The 19182-nt window shown below is 42.2% G+C and overlaps 1 protein-coding gene and 1 long non-coding RNA gene across 2 annotated transcripts in view; one reads left to right on the top strand and one right to left on the bottom strand.

Moving 5' to 3' along the window:
* The window catches only part of esama (endothelial cell adhesion molecule a), a 46042-nt gene extending 26860 nt beyond the window's left edge, over positions 1-19182 (top strand). Inside the window, exons 2-7 of the mRNA XM_068330716.1 lie at positions 14073-14224; positions 15350-15551; positions 15625-15780; positions 16394-16516; positions 16677-16815; positions 17624-19182. Of these exons, the coding sequence (XP_068186817.1) occupies positions 14073-14224; positions 15350-15551; positions 15625-15780; positions 16394-16516; positions 16677-16815; positions 17624-18134 (1283 nt within the window). The 3' untranslated portion in view covers positions 18135-19182. The remainder of the gene's footprint in view (positions 1-14072; positions 14225-15349; positions 15552-15624; positions 15781-16393; positions 16517-16676; positions 16816-17623) is intronic.
* On the bottom strand, positions 8221-14062 carry LOC137605862 (uncharacterized). The gene is made up of 3 exons (XR_011037802.1): positions 10596-14062; positions 10235-10433; positions 8221-9559 (listed from the first exon to the last, which is right to left on the bottom strand). It is a non-coding gene; the product is annotated as an uncharacterized lncRNA (long non-coding RNA).

The raw sequence follows: 19182 nt of genomic DNA, 5'->3' as shown, positions 1-19182 counted from the left end.
AAGAAGCTGAGATCACAACACACCTGACCTGCTCCAGTTATTATTGATGAAGCCCACCGAGCTCACACGCTGAACTGACATGACATTTAATAATTACAGTGATGACAACAGGCTGTGTGAAGGTTTTTATTACTGAGAGCAGAAGAGGATGAGTCCTAACAATAAAGTGATTAAATTGTGCTGTGGTCCAGGCTGGGTTCATACCAATAATGTGATAATATCTGTCTTTATGTTAGAGATGGAAGCTGCAGAAGAATAATTATAATGTCAGCAGAAACAACAGTAATTACAGTGTAAATATAGATTTCCTTCCCCGGGGTTTGATTCTATACAATCATTACAACACCTATAATGTCAGAGTTGACTTGAACCCTCCTGAGGGCCACACCCACTCCATGAAGTCACGTAGTCACATGACTCGATGGCTGTTATTAGAATATATATTCCATGTTGGGATATATGGAATATATTATGGAATAATAATATATTATTATTCCGTAATAATATATTATGGAATAATAATAATAATAATAGAATAATACTATTCCATATTATTTTTTCATAATATGGAATATTGTTATGATGAACATATAATATATTACAGTATTCCATAATAATAATAATAATAATAATAATCCATAATAACAATATTCCATAATAATATTCCATATTATTTTTCCATAATAATATGGAATATTATTATGGTGAACTGTCTGAAAGGGTAATGGTGGTTTAGTTCTCCTCTTGACAGCCAAGCTTTATGGGTTTTTTTCCACAATGATCTGTGACAGCCACAAAATCCTGTGGACATAGTGATAATCAGGAGTGTTTTATGGGTCAGATTTACTGTTTCAGCATCAACCGGGTTACACATGGAGTCAAGAAGGCCAGGTGCTCCTTTCCTTCTGTAGCCTTCACATGTCACCGCCACGGTCACAGGAATATAATATGTAAATACTGTACATACACTTTTATCCCAGTTGTTAGGCTTTCTGAGCCCAGGAGGCAAAATGAATAAAAACTCTTTATGAGCCTGTCCTGTTTAAACAGCAACAACAAAACGGTGTCCTTATGCTTCTCATAACTCTTTATTTATATCGTGGCTTCCATCCAAACATGCAGCCATAAAGTGCTTCACATGGCAAAACTCAAAAAAAGCACAAGCAGAAAAATGGAATGAATTTGCAAAAAGCTAAATAAACCCCATGAGAAAAAAAATGTTCAGCATAAAAACGAGTTTGAATTGAAAGCCAAATGAAAAAGTCTTCTACTTCATTTTGATGGAGCATTTAAAAGGGGCATCTTTTTCTGAAAGGGACTATAAACTGAATTTACATATTTCTTTAATATCTGGTTGACCCTCTGCACTGAGAGCCGACACTGAGAGAAAACTGGCTGTTTTTTCCATAAACAATTCCCCCCACTTCAGATTTCATCTTATCGCAGATGGACGTCCCTCTAAATAATCCATCTTTGATCGCCTGTCATGAATGCTCAAAGGAATCCACTCCTTTTCCTGTTGCCTCCTGAGGCTGGTACTCAGCAAAACATCCCAGCCGCAATGATTCAATCATCAGGTGAGTTTCCTGCTAAACTCAGGACCACCGGGCAAAAACAGGACATTTTTCCTGCTAGGGTGGGGTGGGGGGGGTGATCTGAGACCAACCAGCAAAATAACTCTTTCCTCCGGAGACACTGAATTTGTCACTTCCCGCCTCTGAGGGTGCTTTTGTTTGTTTGTGATGCCCCCCCACCCACCCCCACATGTTCTCCCTGGGATTGCTAATTGGGATGTGCAATATCTTGTGCATAAAGGAAAGACAGGATGTTATCAGAGGATGCTGATCGCTACGGTGACGTGAGAACTTTAAACGGTCTGAATGCTAATCAGTCAGTTCATCTCTGTCTCAGAACGGTGAGGCTTTCTATGAACACAAGATGTTGGAGAAGGGGAATAGCTGTCACATCTCGTCTTCTTAAAATAACAGTATTTAAATGATGTAATAGAATGAAATTTTTGGGAAACTTGGAAATATTCTCATGAGAAATTAGTTGTATATTAACACTGAATTACAATAATGGGAAAAAAATTCTAAAATTCTTTGTGGTTGTTAGATTAATTAAAGTTTTACGCCTTTTTGTGCTGTTGAATAAAAAGTTTAATACAGTATTTTCTGCACTATAAGGCGCACCTAAAAGCCTTTAATTTTCTCAAAAACCAACGCTGCACCCTATAATCCAGTGCGCCTTACGTATGAAAAAAAAAAAATTTTATTAATTTTTTTCAAAACAAAGATAAGAAAACATTAACAAAACAGAACTTAATATTTAAAAAAAAGAAAAAGTTTTAAAATAGGCCATTTGTTGAAGGTGCGCTTTATAGTACAGAAAATACTGTATAGAGTCTCATAGATGAAGATGGGAAGATAACACACTCTGTAACTGTATGGGAAATCACTCTCCACATACAGTATATCCACAATCACATGTTCACACTCATATCTTCTTGTCGATGTCACGCCTCACACACTATATGAGGTAACACATGCGTGTGTCCACTGATCCACCTGCTGGACTTCTGGCGGTGAGTCAGAGTTTCCTGGACGGAGCATCTGAAGGCTCAATTCATCTGCTACACGAGGCAACTTGCCCCTTTGTGCTACCCCTGGTCAAGGCCCTTCCTGCCCCACCCAGTCGTCACTCGACTGGTGAGCGCGCAGGAAGCTAGCGGTTGTTGGTGTCCTTAAAGCTGAGTCCGACTAACATCCTGGGCTATGCTATCGGCTAATAACATGTCGGCCCAGCGTGAGGCCGAGGCTTTGGGATTGGTTAGAAAAAAAAAACAGAAATAAAAACACGTTTCAGTTAACTGAATTCTGAACCTGTGGTTCCTCTATTTTTACATAATTCTTTTAGGGCCGGGTTCATATTATTAATATAATTAGTAATTTAAATCATAATTAGTGGTGATGGCTGCAGGCTTCAGCAGCAGAAGAGGATTAACCTACCAACAACATTGTATAATGTGGTAGACATGTATTTGGTAGGCATGACTACAACATTATAACCTTTATTTAACCGATCGTTACGCAAAGATAAGCAAACTACAAGTTATTGATCATCTCAGGTCATTTTGTTTCTCATTTTCTCTTCGTCTTTTCTTCCATTTCTGTTCCATCCAATCATAATTTTCAGTTTTGTCCTTGAAAAAGTTGTCCCATAAAATGTCATCCATGAAGCAAGGAGAGTTTGTCCTCCATTCTTCATTTGAAATCTTATTCTTGAAAGTTTTTGATAGAAACACACTGGAGCTGCTCCAAAATTCACCAGTAATCCTCTTTAAGAGGCTTGATCCTCCTGAAGAACTGTAAAGATTACAGTGTGTGTGTGTGTGTGTGTGTGTGTGTGTGTGTGTGTGTGTGTGTGTGTGTGTGTGTGTGTGTGTGTGTGTGTGTGTGTGTGTGTGTGTGTGTGTGTGTGTGTGTATGTAGAAAAATTTTGCTCGCGTCATCACGGTGCTGTGACGTGTTGTGGGAACACATTTTCTCCACATGTAACATGACGCGGTCCCTCCTGTCTCATGATCTGAGTCATGGTAATTCTCAGGTGACACACGCTCCAAACACACGTCTGTTTTGGTGCAAACACTTTCACCATCAGTAACCACTATTCTAGCGATGATGAGGTCATCTAGAAAATACACACCAATGCTCTTGTGATTTGTCAGAATGTTGTTAGATAAGGAAACCCCCCCCCCCAAAAAAACCCATATTTTATGGTATCTAAAATGTAAAATAAGGCTGTAGCTTTTATTTCTAATGAGACATTAAAGATCCTTGTAATTAAATGAAGAAGCCGGTCGAACTGTGATGAAGATCACGCCGTAGCGTCACTGGTTCTGGGGTGTTCCCCCCTAATAAGGTATTGGATTGGATATAAACACACAGCGAGGTAACCATGCCAACAACAACATCTGCTCATGCTAGTTCTGAGACGAGGAGGTGGGCCAAACGCCGGGTTCGCATTGAGCTGTGAGACGACCAACTGTCCTCACGGACCTTTCTGCTCCAGTGCAAGAAAGTAGGAAAGGTTTATTCATGCAGCACCTTTGTGGGGAATAAATTACAACACCTGAATAACAGCGGAACACCAAAGCATGAGCTTTGAACTTCTTCACGGACAAAAACGAAAAGCTGAAACTTCATCTTTTTTAATGTTCTGTGCAGTAATGTTGATTTTGATTTTTTTCTCCGTTCAAGTCATCATTGGATGATCTGGAAGATGTATTCTTTTCATTATTTTGAACGATCAGTAATGCACATTACAGTCGGCCTTTAAGTGGTCGTCAATCAGCCTGATAAACCTGATCGCTTCCAACTGGTTTCAGATTGTTAAGTTAAATAGGCTTCAACAAAAATAGTGAATATTTTCTGTTTCTTTAACTGCACGGGTACATTTATTTTTTATTATTACCATGTACTGAATGAGCCTTAACAATTTTGGACATTTCTTTTGCAAGAAATTTATGTGATGTTCATAATGTAATTTAATCATTTAATAATCAGCTTTAGCCTGAGATTTGTGATTTAAACTGAAAAGAGACCATTTATTTATTTATTTTATTTTTATTTATATCAACCCATATGTTAGACTACGTGTTCAAATGGCTGTAACTCTGTTTCTTCTATGTCCCCTTAATTATTTGCGGGAGAAACGACGATGAAGATGTGAGGATGAAGATCTGCTGTTTCGCAAAAAAAAGTGTGTTTCAAATCCCTGGTGGTGACTAAAGTACGTTGTGTTCCTCAGTATTTCCTGAGCTTGTTGCGTGTTGTTGAAGCTGATGTTTTCATGTCATCACGCTCCTCAGGAGATGAGGGTCGGTGCCATGTTTCTGCCTGATCGCTGACGTCAGCAGCAGATTGTGCTGTACCCGCTTTGATGTGCAGGAAATGATTTTGCCATCCAATTCCTTATTGGAATTAAACATTTCTTTAAAACATAAGGTCTGTGAGGGTCTTCAGATTTAAATGAAAAATCCAGCTTTGTGTCGTTGTGCCAGAAAAACTGCTGTCATCTCGCAGCTCGCAGCTCTCCATAGTTAACTATTCACAGCTTATCATTCCACTTATGCCGATGATGGTTTTACCTCCGCCTGACTCTGTGTTGCAGTTTCCCATCTCTCCTGGTTTCACTTAAGCACCTGTCGACCTCCAACCACGACACCACATCTCTTTAATGGCTTCCTGTGACACACACACACACACACACACACACACACACACACACACACACACACACCCGTCCATCTTCTCTGACACAACACTCACGTCACTCTATAACGTTTCCCATCTTTTGATTAAAGTGGAGAAACGATACTCAGATTGATTCCGAGGTTGAAGGCTTGTGAGTTTCTGCGTGAACACAGTCATTCTTAGTGTGTGTGAGTGTGTGTGTGAGTGTGAGTGTGTGTGTGTGTGTCACACACACTCATCAGGTCACACTCCAGTGTAGGAGATGGGGAATGCGGTAGAGAAACCTGAGGCTGAATTCACCGCGATCCAATCACTTGACCGTCGCCTGTCTTCTCCCAGTGTCATCCAGATTGATCTCCATAGCTGTCAGTCATTCCCTGGGTAAATCACACGAGTGTGTGTGTGTGTGTGTGTGTGTGTGTGTGTGTGTGTGTGTGTGTTTGAATTGCTGTGTGTGACGATGCTATACATCCACACGCGTCCGCTCCTGACTGTTGACAGCTTACAGTTATTGTGTCCTTTCTAATGAGAGCTCTGTGCTCTGCTGCACGTAGTTTGAACGGATGTCTGATAAAAACGACTCCCAGAGCATTATGGGTCACATCAGTCCGGTCCCGTCCTTCATCGCTGACTGGGCCAGATGGAGGCTTTTGTTGCGTGTGACACGTACATGCATCACCTTATTTGGCATTGACCAATTATTGACAGGATGTGTAAATAAAAAAATCAAATTTGTTTGATGAAATTATTTGAACATAGATTCATGCCAGGATAACAGAGGTCCCTTCTGGCTGCATCTCTCTATTCCTGCACCTTTGAGTTGTTTGTAAAAACCAACCATTCAAACTGTAAGACTTCAAACTAGGGATGTCAGAGGTGATGTTTTTTTTTCCATGACCACGGAACTTCATGATGTTATAGTCGTAAAAATTCTCTCAGCGACGGTTCCTTGTGTTACAAACTGTGAGTCAGTGTGGGCTACTTCCTGTCTGCACTCACCGCTGGACTTTTCTTTAGCGCGACTGACCAACACAAACAGGCTAATCCTGGAATCCAGCTTCTATCAGGAGGCCCAGCTTTTTCCTCTTTGCTCCTGTCCACACAATGCAGAGGAAACGTGTGTGTGTGTGTGTGTGTGTGTGTGTGTGTGTGTGTGTCTCTAGAGGCGTGATTTTCATTTTTTTGCTCCTTCTCGTGTCTTTTTTTAAAACAATCAACACAGTAAAATATTTTTTGGCCGTGAATTGTCATGTCTGCAGGGATGACTTAGATGAAAGTCATCTTCACTGAGGGCCACATCAGCACAACGGCGGTCCTCAAAGGGCCAGATGTAACATATAAATGTAACTATATGTAACTCAGTGTAATGTAAAATAAATGTAACTACTCCTTAATGTTAAAGAACTCTGAATTTATTACTTATTCAAGTTCCAAACATCACAGTTACACAGAAAAACTATTTTAGTTTGTTCCTCTGTTCTAAATTAAATCCTTTTAATCTGTCAGGTTATTAAACCCACAGAACTCCATCAATCAAGGATCAAACTATCGATCAATAAAGAAAAATAACATCAGACACAAGTGAGGACGTTAACTTTGTTCAAAAGGTCTTTGTCTGAGTTAAAATGGGTCGAATTACTGCATTGTGGGAAATGTAGTTTTTGTTCAAAGCACACTTTTGATCTATTTCTTTTGAGACACTCTGACCTTTTATGCTCTCACGGGCCACATAAAAGGATGTGGAGGGCCACATTTGGCCCCCGGGCCTCGAGTTTGACGCGTGTGACTTAGAGTTTGTTTTCTGTGCATTAACCATTGGGTGACACAGGTTTGTGTGTCTTCTCATCTGGTCCACTGCTGCGTAAAGCCTCATGTTGCTGGGGACAGGTCAAAGGTCAGCGTACCCTCTGCCACCGCCATCAACAGCCACTGCTCTTAACTCCATTTAAGCAAATGTAATATTTCTATGTGTCATGTAGGAAGTACTGAAGCTCATTTCCAGCAATGATCGAGATCCATTCTGTGTTAGGACACAAGGACACAGGGACACAGGGACACAGGGACACAGGGACACAGGGCTCAGTGCAGGAGCCTGTAGGTTCTACCAGTCAGAGGTGGACCTTCATCACAGCCATGATAGAAAATATGTTGGTGGAAATGCTGACATTCCAGGATGATATAGTTTTGTGTGGAAAGCAAGCAAACATGAAGTTGTACTTGAACACACAGGCTGATGTCTGTGTGTGAACACACACCAGTGTGAACACACACCAGTGTGAACACACACCAGTGTGAACACACACCAGTGTGAACACACACCAGTGACCCTCCTGGCTTCACGCTATCTCTTCCACCAATTAAGCAGCCATTTCTCCTCCCCCCGGTTCTCTCTGTCAGTGACGCTGGTGAGTGGCGGGTCATTTTGCAGCTTGAAGTCAGAGATGACACATTCTTCTCTCCTAGAGTCCCACAGCTGTGTCTCTCCTTTAATTACACTGCGAGGAGCGCCAAGCGTTCGCTTATCAGATGATGAGCTCTGCCACGGTCTCTCGCCCTGAGCCCTCGTGGTGAGCGAGACGCTAGATGTGTGTGTGTGTGTGTGTGTGTGTGTGTGTGTGTGTGTGTGTGTGTGTGTGTGTGTGTGTGTGTGTGTGTGTGCTCCTGTGCTTCTGTCTCTGTGAGGACCACATTTCTTCCCAACATCTCTTTTCACTTTACCATTTAACTAGCTGTTCGTTTCCATAGAAAGGCTTGAAACTCTAACCTCCTCCACTTCTTCACCACTTTTAAATCTCTTTTATTTTATTTATCACAACATGATTCTGATGGTTATTCCATATTTTACTTTAATTTTACTGTCATATTATCTTTTAAAAAATTTTTATAATTTCTGCTGTTATTGAAGTTGTATGATTTATTATTTTTTATTATTATTGTAGTTCGGGTTTTTGTTATTAAGGTCGGCAGTAGGTGGCGCTGTTTCCTCACAGCGATAAGGTTGTGGATTCAATTCCTTTCTGTTCTATGACTTTTTCCCACCTCCAACAACATGGAGCTGAGGTGAATAGTGTGTAGATGTGAGTTTGGATGGATGGATGGATGGATGGATGGATGGATGGATGGATGGATGGATGGAGGGTGGCGCCCCCTGTGTTTGCTGGGTGGTTTTGTAGCAGATGACGGTCTGATTGCGCGTCTCTCTCCTCCTCTGTGACTTCTCTCTTATTTCTTATTCATGATAAACTGCTTCTGTCAGCCGCCGTTTCAGTCGGGATGTAAATGCGCCGCTGAAGCTGAAGCAGATGAAGGACCTCTGATCTGAAACGCGTCAGCTCTTCTCCTCCAGTGAACAACCATCAGATTTTTGGGGTCACACCCAGTAATGCAGGTCAATGGACCGACTGGTTCCAGTCCAACTGAAATTTGCTGAATTTAATTCTAATAATGTGCAGTTTATTCAATTTTCAACTGTTTGAATCTCTATTATTGATCTCCTCCATGGGTCGTGTCCACAGATAGGACTTGATTGTAATGTGTGCTGTTAAATATTCATACATTGTGTGTGCATGTCTATACATGTCGGATGTAAGAGGCGAATGCATTAAACTGTAAACGTGTGATGTTAGGTGTACGGTTAAATAATTCACTCCTGAATACAAAAGATTTGTGTTAATGTGAAGGTTTAATGCATGAGTAGCAATTCATTTGTGTGTCGTCTCAACATTCTGTTGATCAAAAACCCGACTTCCCACCTGAACCCCTGATATTAAACAACTAAGAAACAAGATGTCGACCATCACAGATATAGGATGAGTTTGTTGTGAATATGAGTGTAAAAACCCCAAATGAACCCATGCAGAAACACCCAGGCTCGCTGTTCCACCTGATCCGACCCCTGGGGGGTTCAGACATGTTCTGATGATGACAGGAGGACCGACAATCCAAAGTTAGATCTCGGATAAGCCGTCCCACAAGTAGTTTCATCTCCACCCAACCCCCAGAGAGACGACTCCCCCATGGGGACGTCTTTGAAACGACTCTGTCTCACTGCTGATCGTCCTGATTGGACCGTCGTCTCATCGCTGCGTCCTTAATGAAATTGGAGTGTAGAAAGAATCCTCTTACCTTTCACGTTGGCGTCGCTCCTCCGTTTTCTCCACCTCTCACACTTTGACACTTGGCTCACAGGAGCTGATAAGGCTGTTAGAGGAAGTGAGCGGCCCGCTCCACCCAGCTGTTTGGTATGAAAGACGTTCCATTAAAGGCGTCTGCTTTATCTGCACTGATGACTGTGGAAGTGTTTCCTGTAATTAGATTACACACACACACACACACACACACACACACACACACACACACACACACACACACACACACACACACACACACACACACACACACACACACATTGGCCTTTTTTTGAACTGTTTTCCATGCAGAAACACCCACGATACACTAGAAAGTATCATAACTATGAGGAGCAAATATCTCCGCTGTGGTCGGCCCCCGTATGTGTGGTGACAAACAGACTTCACTCCACCAAAGCAGCGCGGCTTCACATTAATACAGAGTAAAGATATAGTCCCATAATGGTCAGTGAGCATGAAAACCTGCCCCTGAAATCTGGACCTACTTTGTGTCATTAATAGCTTTAAAGCCTGAACCTTGATATAATTGCCAGAAAAATGAATTTTTTGGAAAATAATGGAACCTTCTCACAATATTGTGAAAAACACTTTTTAACATAAATTTGTATACATGAGCTTTAATTTGTCTATTTTTGTTTTCTAAATCCAGATTTCTTTGCTTGCAACATGTAGATGAATGTGTCTGATTTTACACATCAGGTATTTCCATAAAAAAAATATCAAAAATATGATGTAGAAGTCTCAAAATCCTGAAACCTAACCTAACAGAACTGTCACTGGGGCGTGGCAGGGGGAGTGGCCAAGCTTGTGGGTGGAGCCTCATCTACACACCTGTTGTTCCTCTCAACACCTGGCCCTGATCAGTCTGATTAGCCTGAGGCTTTTTTAGCCGGCTCCTGTCTCGTTTCTGCGTCAGGTCGTTGTGAGGGAAAGACTCTCCACCTGTGGGCTGCATTTGGGTCCCGACCCTCGTCATGAACATTTTACATTTTTTCTTCAACTTCAACATCAGTCTGTTCTCCTTAAGGCTCTGTTAAGAAAGTTCATTTAGTAAAATGTAAAAATAAGTGTAATACAGAAATATGTTTTTTTCTTTCAATGCATCAGATCTTTTCCATTACGTCAGACCTATCCAAAGACAAAGTGTATTATATTCTATTATTATTATATATGTTTAACAGACTGTATCTACCTGTTGATGAAGTCCTCAAACTAGTGAACACTCCAGTGATCCACCCAGCCCTCAGGCCCCCCTGGCTTCTCTTCACACCGAACCGTCCGTCTGCCCCGCCGTCCGTCTGCCCCGCCGTCCGTCTGCCCCGCCGTCCGTCTGCCCCGCCATCCGGCACCACGGAACGCTTAAAGCCAATCATCTTGAAATCTGCAGAGGGGATTTCAGACCCGCCACCTCGAGGAAGATTAGAACCTCACTGAGCAAATTTAGAAGGACGAGTGAACGTTATGAACATGATCCCCGTGGCCTTCATTATTTATCCCTTCATTTATCATCCCTCCACGCATCCATTCATCCTTTCCTCCATTGGGGGAGCACTCTCATCAGAATCAGGGAGGATTTCTGTCAGGAAATCTCCTTAAAGCTGCACTTGGCAAGATTTTCACTTAAAAAATAGAGTAGATGTCTGATGGAGCTCATCCTGAGGAGGGGCCCATCCTTACTAATGAGGAGCTCTGGCCCATTATGTCCAATGAGATGTTGGCGTCTGGATGATCCCTGCTAGTGATTCTCTTTAGCATTAGAACCTATGTGTGTGTGTGTGTGTGTGTGTGCGTGTGTGTGTGTGTGTGTGTGTGTGTGTGTGTGTGTGTGTGTGTATGACAAATAACATGAGATTGTTCATTAAATGCTAAATAATTTTAGCTGAATTTTTCTTAAAATTATTGAATAATTGTGTGTGTAAAAAAAAAATCATGTTAAAATTCATCTTCTTCATCGAGATCAGGGGGGGGTCAAACTCATTTTCAGCATCATGTCTGTCCTCAAAGGGCCAGATGTAACTAATAAATGTAACTAAATGTAGCTCAATGTAATGTAAAATAAATATAACTACTCCTTAATGTTTAATAACTCTGAATCTATTATTCAAGTTACAAACTTTACACTTTGCTTATTACTCTGTTATAACATAAATCCTTTCATTACTTTTCTGTCAGAGTTAAAATGTCCAGTTAATGCATTATGGGAAATTTAGTCTTTTGTCAAAGCACACTCTTATTTATTTTTAGACACTGACCTTTTATGCTCTTGTGGGCCACATAAAAGGATGTAGCGGGCCACATTTGGCCCCCGGGCCTTGAGTTTGTCACATGTGATCTAGAGCTTTAATCAGAAATGAAATGGTTAAACATGATGTGTTGTAACAGGAGCTGTATACTTTATTAGTTGGATGACCCCCAGTGGCCACTGAGCCCTCTTACCTTGTAACACCTCCCACCCCCATCGGTCCTCAGAGTCGACAGCAATGTTCTCCGGATTCTTTATTCCTTCACCGCTCAGACTAATCTGTGGACGTGACAGATCTTAACATGGCTTGACAGCTGCGTGGACAACAACAACAAGAAAATGGTGCAGGCATGACAATCCATCCCCATCATCCATAATAAACACAGTCATTCAGTAGCAGTTGTGTCGCCCGTATAGTGAAATAAGTGTCATGTGACACGTGATGAACCTGCTCGGCCTCAGCCAGGTGAGGAAACCCCAGACTCACAGGGTGGATCTCATTTTCTATTGTGATGTTTAACAAAGAAAGAAGAAGGGAAACCTTTTTAGCAACCTAAATATTGTGTTTCAGAGGACGGCGCAGGTTAAACACGCAGGGCAATTAAATACAACTTGGTTCTGACCTCTGACCCTGGATGACACGGAGCCCTCAGATAATCCTGGACATCATTACACAGAGGTCAGGGTCCGTGACACGAGTGGAGCTCATTTCTTCTTGGTAGTGTGTATCTGATCCAGACACTTTGAGACGGTTGTATTTTCTATGACACACTCGTAAATGTTTGCATTTAGATTTCCTTCCATCATTTGTTGCATTATGAGAAATTTTTCTTATTAGTTTTAGCTGTTGGAGAAGATTTTGTGCATGTAGGTGGTTGTTCCTGGATTCCTATGTGTTTGTCTTAGCATTCATAGAAGGTCATGCCAATAGAATTGATTGTCACCCACAAAGAAACGCCATCCATTTTTAAAGACACGCTGACAGCCTCCACGCTCTCAGATGAACATTTACCTGATGAAATGGATCAAAACTCAGGACGCCTTCGTCAGGGTTGAATTTGTTTGGTGTGTTATTTGAGTGGAAATATGGGAAGACACATCCTGTCTGAAGGAGAGGTGAAACGGTTAGAGATGAGAGTGAGGGGCGTGGGGGGGGATGCTGCGGGGGAGAAGGAAAAGGATGAAATGCATCATCCTGCAGGAAATGTCACCATTTCCCTTATTTAGCATTGTTCTTTCTCTCTACATGTGATTATGCCTGCATTGATTGGATGGACAGAGAAGTAGAAGGGCAGAAGAACACTTTCACCAACAACAAGACTGTCTCATTCTGTTGTCATGGCGTTCGTAAAATGAATTCACATCATTTTTTATATGCATACATTGACTTTAATTGACTGTCTTTGTCAGTTATATTATACTAATTTATTTTCACTGTTTTTAAAGAAACAATTTGGTGTTTTATTTGCACTTTTATGTATTTTTTGTTTGTTTTACATAAAAGACATTGTTTTTTGTGATTATTGGTCACTATCACCAATGTATAGATTGCAGTGGTTTGCACATAAAAACAAGAAGATGGTTTCAGCTCCTGTTGTTTCTGCTCTCTGCTGCCCCTCACTGGCCGTTGATGTCCACTACACTCAAAGAGGGTTGGGAACAGATCCAACAGCTCCAACAGGAATATAAATTTAAGTCTCACAAACTAGAATATATGAACCAAATAAAGTAATATGGATTAAATAATTTCCCTATTTATAATAATTTATTTATCTGTTTATCTCTAGATTGTGTTCTTCTCTACTTTTCAGTATATATTTGTATAATTTCTCTAAAATTTGTTAGTACATTTTGATAAACTGTTATTGACATGAGAATAAAGGATCATGGTGATTTGTTTTTGACCCTGTGGGAATTTGAAAACAGATTAATTCATTTTCCTCCCTAATAATAATAACAATAATAATGCAAATATATCAAAAAAACTTGAGGATACATTCATTATTATTTATGGTGGATCCAGTAAGCAGCAGGATGTTGAAGGTCTTCCTAAATCGTTGATTTGTACTTGTTTTGCGTTGATCATACCATTCCAGCATCACTCTGGTATGAACGTCAAACATCCACGTCACATAAATTCCCACGTGATTTCCTCAGAACAAATCTAGTAGAGATGACCAGTGGGAGCGTCTGTGGTCAGTTGAACCAGACTGAGCTGCTGCTGGATTGGTCTGTAGCCTGTTAACATGCATCAGTTCAGTATGAAGACTTAACCTCAACAAGTACATGGATGTTATCCCAGCTCTGGTTGGTAGGAATCTATGAACTGTTTGTATTAATTCCTGCAGGAGTGTCAAAACTGGGTTAGAAATTGTTTGAATTTCGATGATTGACTGATGGTTTTACGTTTCTTCATCCTTCTTACAGGCTTATGGGCCAAAATCCTGATGCCCGACACCAACATAGATGTGATCAAGGGTCGGATGGTAGTGCTGCAGGCCTCATATGAGAGAATTCCGGGCCTGGACCCAAGCACCAACACCGTCATCTGGAACTTTGTCTCCAACCGCACACAGCTGGTAAGACTGTGTGTAAACTCTGAGGGATGTGTGTTTAAATGTTTGGCTCCATATCCAGTATAACACATCATAATACAGCATCTTCTTTACATTTGCTTTTATATGTAGGATTATAGTCACAAGGGTGTTTGTCTGCTCTTATACACTCAATCTGGCAAACACTGCTTTTGTTAACCCCTTAGGAATTAAGCCAAGGGAATAAAAAAGCTTAAAAATACTATACAAGCAATGCAGTAATTTGTTACTAGTGTAATACATCACCCTAAAATACAAATGTGTGTTTTAAAATCAGGTTACGTATGAAATCACTGTTGCGGTACGACATGAAAAGAAGGGCTTTACATAACGCGTCCATCTGAAGCCACCCCGTTCCAGCCTGCGTCGCTTTATTACACATCATCTAGAGACCTGGCAGCGGCTCAGCTTCCGTATCTGCAGAGGTCAGATTATTGGGCTGTACAGATGGACGACCCAGACGAGGATCACAGTCCAAAAGAAAAGAGGGGAAACTGTTCTCAGAGCGCTGGGAAAGACACGGATGATTAACAGCCAGGCTTTGTTTGCCTGAACAGACATTTAGTTTATCTCTCTGCTTTCATTTGGGGCCAGAAAGATGAATGGAAAGAACAAACTGTCACTACCTGAAAGCCAAACGGAGACGTGTCCATCTCTGTGGAGCTCACACACACACACACACACACACACACACACACACACACACTCACACACTCACACACACACACACACACACACTCCCACACACACACACACACACACACACACACACTCACACACAGCTTCTTCTAACACACTGATGAGTTCCATGAAAGCTGTAAAACTAGTTCAGTCCAGTTTGAGTCTGACGTTTCTCCTCCGACTGAAGTTGGAAAGTAGTTTCACTCTTTCGCTTTACTTCCACCCACGTTAGAGACGATGTCATGTGACCGCCTTTGCGTTTCAGTCTCATTTCAGGGTAATGTTTTTCTACCAATGGGTAGCAGGTCTGGGACAAGGGAGATTTTAAACCCTCTGATCCACAACGTGGGTCAAAAATGACCCACGTCTAGATAATCCAGAGCCAGAGTCTTTGTTGGCGTCTCACCGTGGCTCCGTTTTCTCATCTAGATCATCTCCTACATCAAAGGCTCCATGAGTCTGGGCAGCTCCCAGTTCAACGGTCGTGTTGGTTTCGCCAACAGCATGCCGTCACACAACGTGTCGCTGTTCATCAACAACACCCAGGAGGCTGACTCGGGCCGCTACCTCTGTCAGATCATCATTCCAGGGAACCCCGGCCTGACGGCGGAGCTCAGTCTGGATGTGAGGGGTGAGGACCTCGTTCACATTCACGGCCCTGTGAAATCTAACAAAATGATCACTTTGAAATCTCCTCGTCTCAGTTCCTCCTGCTGTTCCCACGTGTTCCATATCGGGGAAGGCAGTCCTGAAGGGGAATGTGACTCTGAGCTGCACGTCCAGCGCCGGGAAGCCCGTTCCTTTATACAAGTGGAGGAAAACCAGTCCCACCTCCGAGGTCTTCTTTTCACCCATGCTCAGTGAGTACATCACCACAACCACAAGATATTTACATCCTTTTGCTTCATCTGCCTCTTCCCCCGTGTTTTATCTCAGCTGTGTTCATCCCTGCTGTACACCAGACTACCAGGGGCACCATAATCTGAAGCTTCAGGTTTTGGTGCCCCTGGTAGTCTGGGATTACACTCACTGTTTGAGCTGTGTGTGGTCAGGGTTTTTGTCCTGTCTCTGGCTCATCAGGAGAAAAATGAAACAATTCTTTGTTGTGAAGAAAAGACAATAAGATTTCTGTCATTATAGGAGTGAATAGTTAGACTTGCCAAAAATCAGGCTGCATGAGCATCGTCCTCTGTTCCATTATGTAAATACAGAATGAACCCAAAATGCAGAACACAGACAAAAGAGGCAGATGAAATGTAATTAAGAATTTAATCTCCAGTAAGTGGTTCAATGTTCAAAATGATCTTATCTGTGGGGATGGAATAATCCAGGGTTGGTCCAGTGAGTATCCAGGGAAAGCAGGAGCGGGTGGCGGCGGAGTGCTGGAGATTTTACTTGTTGATGTTGAAGTGTTTGTACGTTGTTTGCGGTCCGACTGATGTGTTCGTATGTTTCCTGTTCTCACACCTTCAGATGAGAAGACAGGCACCCTGAGGCTGAGCAACCTGAGCAGTAACATGTCAGGGAAGTACATGTGTGTGGCCAGCAACACGGCCGGAGAGGAGAGCTGCTCCGTCAACCTGGACATCAGGAGCTGTAGGTCAACACCAACACCACCGACCAGAACATCAGGACAGGATTCTGTTTCTGATGCCTGCATGTTTACAAGTGTAGTTGTGTCACACGTTGGTTCACAATATGTAAAATGTGCTTTAGTGGCATGCAGTCATTGTGCATCCCATAATTCCTCTTGCAGCCACTAATGTGGGGATGATTGTCGGCGCAGTGGTGGGTTCGGTTGCTGGCTTCATCTTCCTCCTCATCCTCCTCGCCTGCCTCTTTTTCGCGATGAAGAGGCGGAGAGACAACGAGGACGACATGGCCAATGAAATCAAGTGGGTTTGGCGTGTCAACGCCTATAATTACCTTTAAACAATACATTTAAAGCACACTTCCTGCAATGGAAAATTCCTCAGCAGTTCATCCTGTGACTCACAGGTGATGTCATCCTCCCTTTATGACATAAATAGCATATTGTTATACAGTGGATCATCAACATTAACAGCTGACTCTGACTTTTGTTGTTGGATGCATTTAAAAAGCTTAAAAAGTAAAAAGTGTTTTATTCTTATTCTCCTCAGGGATTAAATTAGAAGGAGCAAAAGTTTACCGTAAATTTATCTGAATTAAAAGTAGATATTGGAGCTATACATATATATTTTAACATGATTATATGTTTTTCTTCTCATTTATTGTACAGTAACATGATATTATGTGCTGTTAACGGTTTTCTAATGATTTTATGAGTCCAGTATTTGTGGCAGACAGAGGTAAAATGGAGTAAAAGGAAATAAACGGGGTTTTTAATTTTCCATTTTCTTTTGAAAACCCACATTTTATCAATAATGACTGAACTAAACACAACCTGTTTTATTTATTATGTGTTGTCTTTATGTCCTGTTGTTGTTTCTGGTCAGTCTTAGGTACTTTAATAGTACTTAATAGTACTTTAGTATTTAGAGTAGTAATGATGTTTAAACGACCTCAAACGGTGATTATAGATTGAAATTTAATGAATAGTGACTTACAAACATTTCAGCTCACGATCAACCTCTTAGAACCAATTGTGTTCATATGTTGAGGACCACCTGTGTTTAACCCAAGCTAACGTGCTAACAGCTGTTCCCTGGTGTCCGTCTCCAGGGAGGACGCTCAGGCCCCCAAACGTGTGTCCTGGGCTAAAAGCGGCATGGGTTCAGACATCATCTCCAAGAACGGCACGCTGTCCTCCATCGCCTCCAGCCCCCACCACAAAGACCCCTCCCACCACCACAACAACCACCACCTGCAGCAGTATCCCCAGCGCCCCGCCTCGGACACCGCCTCCATCATCACCGCCACAGGCAGCACGGCCGGCTACCCCCCCGATCATCACAGAGCCCCCACGCCCACCCACTACAGCTACAACAACAACACCACCCTGCCCCGGGGGCCGCCCGTCTCCCCCGAGGCCAGCACCAACGGGAGCTCTCTACCCAGACCCGAGCGCTACGCCCAGCTGCCCCAGGCCCAGGTGCTGCCCCAGACATACAGCCAGGCCGCCCCCTCCCCACCGCCGCTGCCCACCGCCACAGTCACAGCCTCCAACATCGCCCGCATGGGAGGGGTGCCCATCATGGTGCCTGCACAGAACCAGGCGGGGTCACTGGTGTAACACGATTTGCTTAAAGGGAGCACAGATTACTAGTTAGCAAAGAATTCCAGACGCAGACTGTTTACTCCCTTTAGGTATTCTAACGTGTTTTATATCTGGATTCAAACCGTGTATAAATATGACTTTCATACATTTATTCTCTTTTCTACTTATTAAAATTTAGCTTTTAATTTCTGCATCACCTTTTTCAAATCTGACATTAACAGCTCATGTATAGTCAGTCTCACAGATGTACAGACATGCAGGTGGAGGATGGATGGATGGATGGATGGATGGATGGATGGATGGATGGATGGATGGATGGATGGAGGTGTGCCGTACTTCATCCGTCATCTTTTCTTAAGAGCTACCCAAGAGAGCAATGATCAAGGCCACTGTGTTGTTAGGAGCTGATATCTGAGCAGACTAGGAGACGGGAAGATGAGACGACGTTACAGATGAAGTGTTCTAATCCCTTCTCCTGGCTTCACTTCGGTTTGATTCCATTCTTTAAAACACAGATTAGCTAAAGCTCCTTCTATTACTGAGCTCTATTCACAGCTGCAGGATGGTGACTTTGCTTCTCCACACAGATTTTGTAATAATTTAAAATCTGCCCGCAGCATTGAAAAATGTAAATATGATATTTATTTTTAAATGTGTTGCGTACAGCGGAGCGTAGTGGTGACTGTATGTCTGCCTAGGACACTGGACTCCAAACCAAAGATTAACATGTTAGCACATCACTATGTCAACACACATGTTTTATATGTCGGGGGGGACTCGTGCACAATGACAGAATATTTGACTGCTTTGGTTTCATAGTTTTTCCAAACCTTATTGAAAATAGAGGCTAGTTTTAAAACGGAAATAAATAAATAAATGAAATCATGGAATAACCACATCCAGCTGATTCGGCATACCTGTATATTATTTACATCTTTTGTCAGCCTCTAAAGCTAAAGCATTAGCATGCACCCGTCTGAGGAAGGTGAACACGCTTCTCTCAGCAGTTCAAGAACTTAACATGATCTGTTGCTTCAAATAAATGTTTTATTTTAAACGTCAA

The sequence above is a fragment of the Antennarius striatus genome, chromosome 13 (genome assembly GCF_040054535.1).
Source record: "Antennarius striatus isolate MH-2024 chromosome 13, ASM4005453v1, whole genome shotgun sequence".
NCBI lineage: Eukaryota > Metazoa > Chordata > Actinopteri > Lophiiformes > Antennariidae > Antennarius > Antennarius striatus.
The sequence above is the reverse complement of the archived record's forward strand: the minus strand, read 5'-3'. Positions and strand labels throughout refer to the sequence as shown.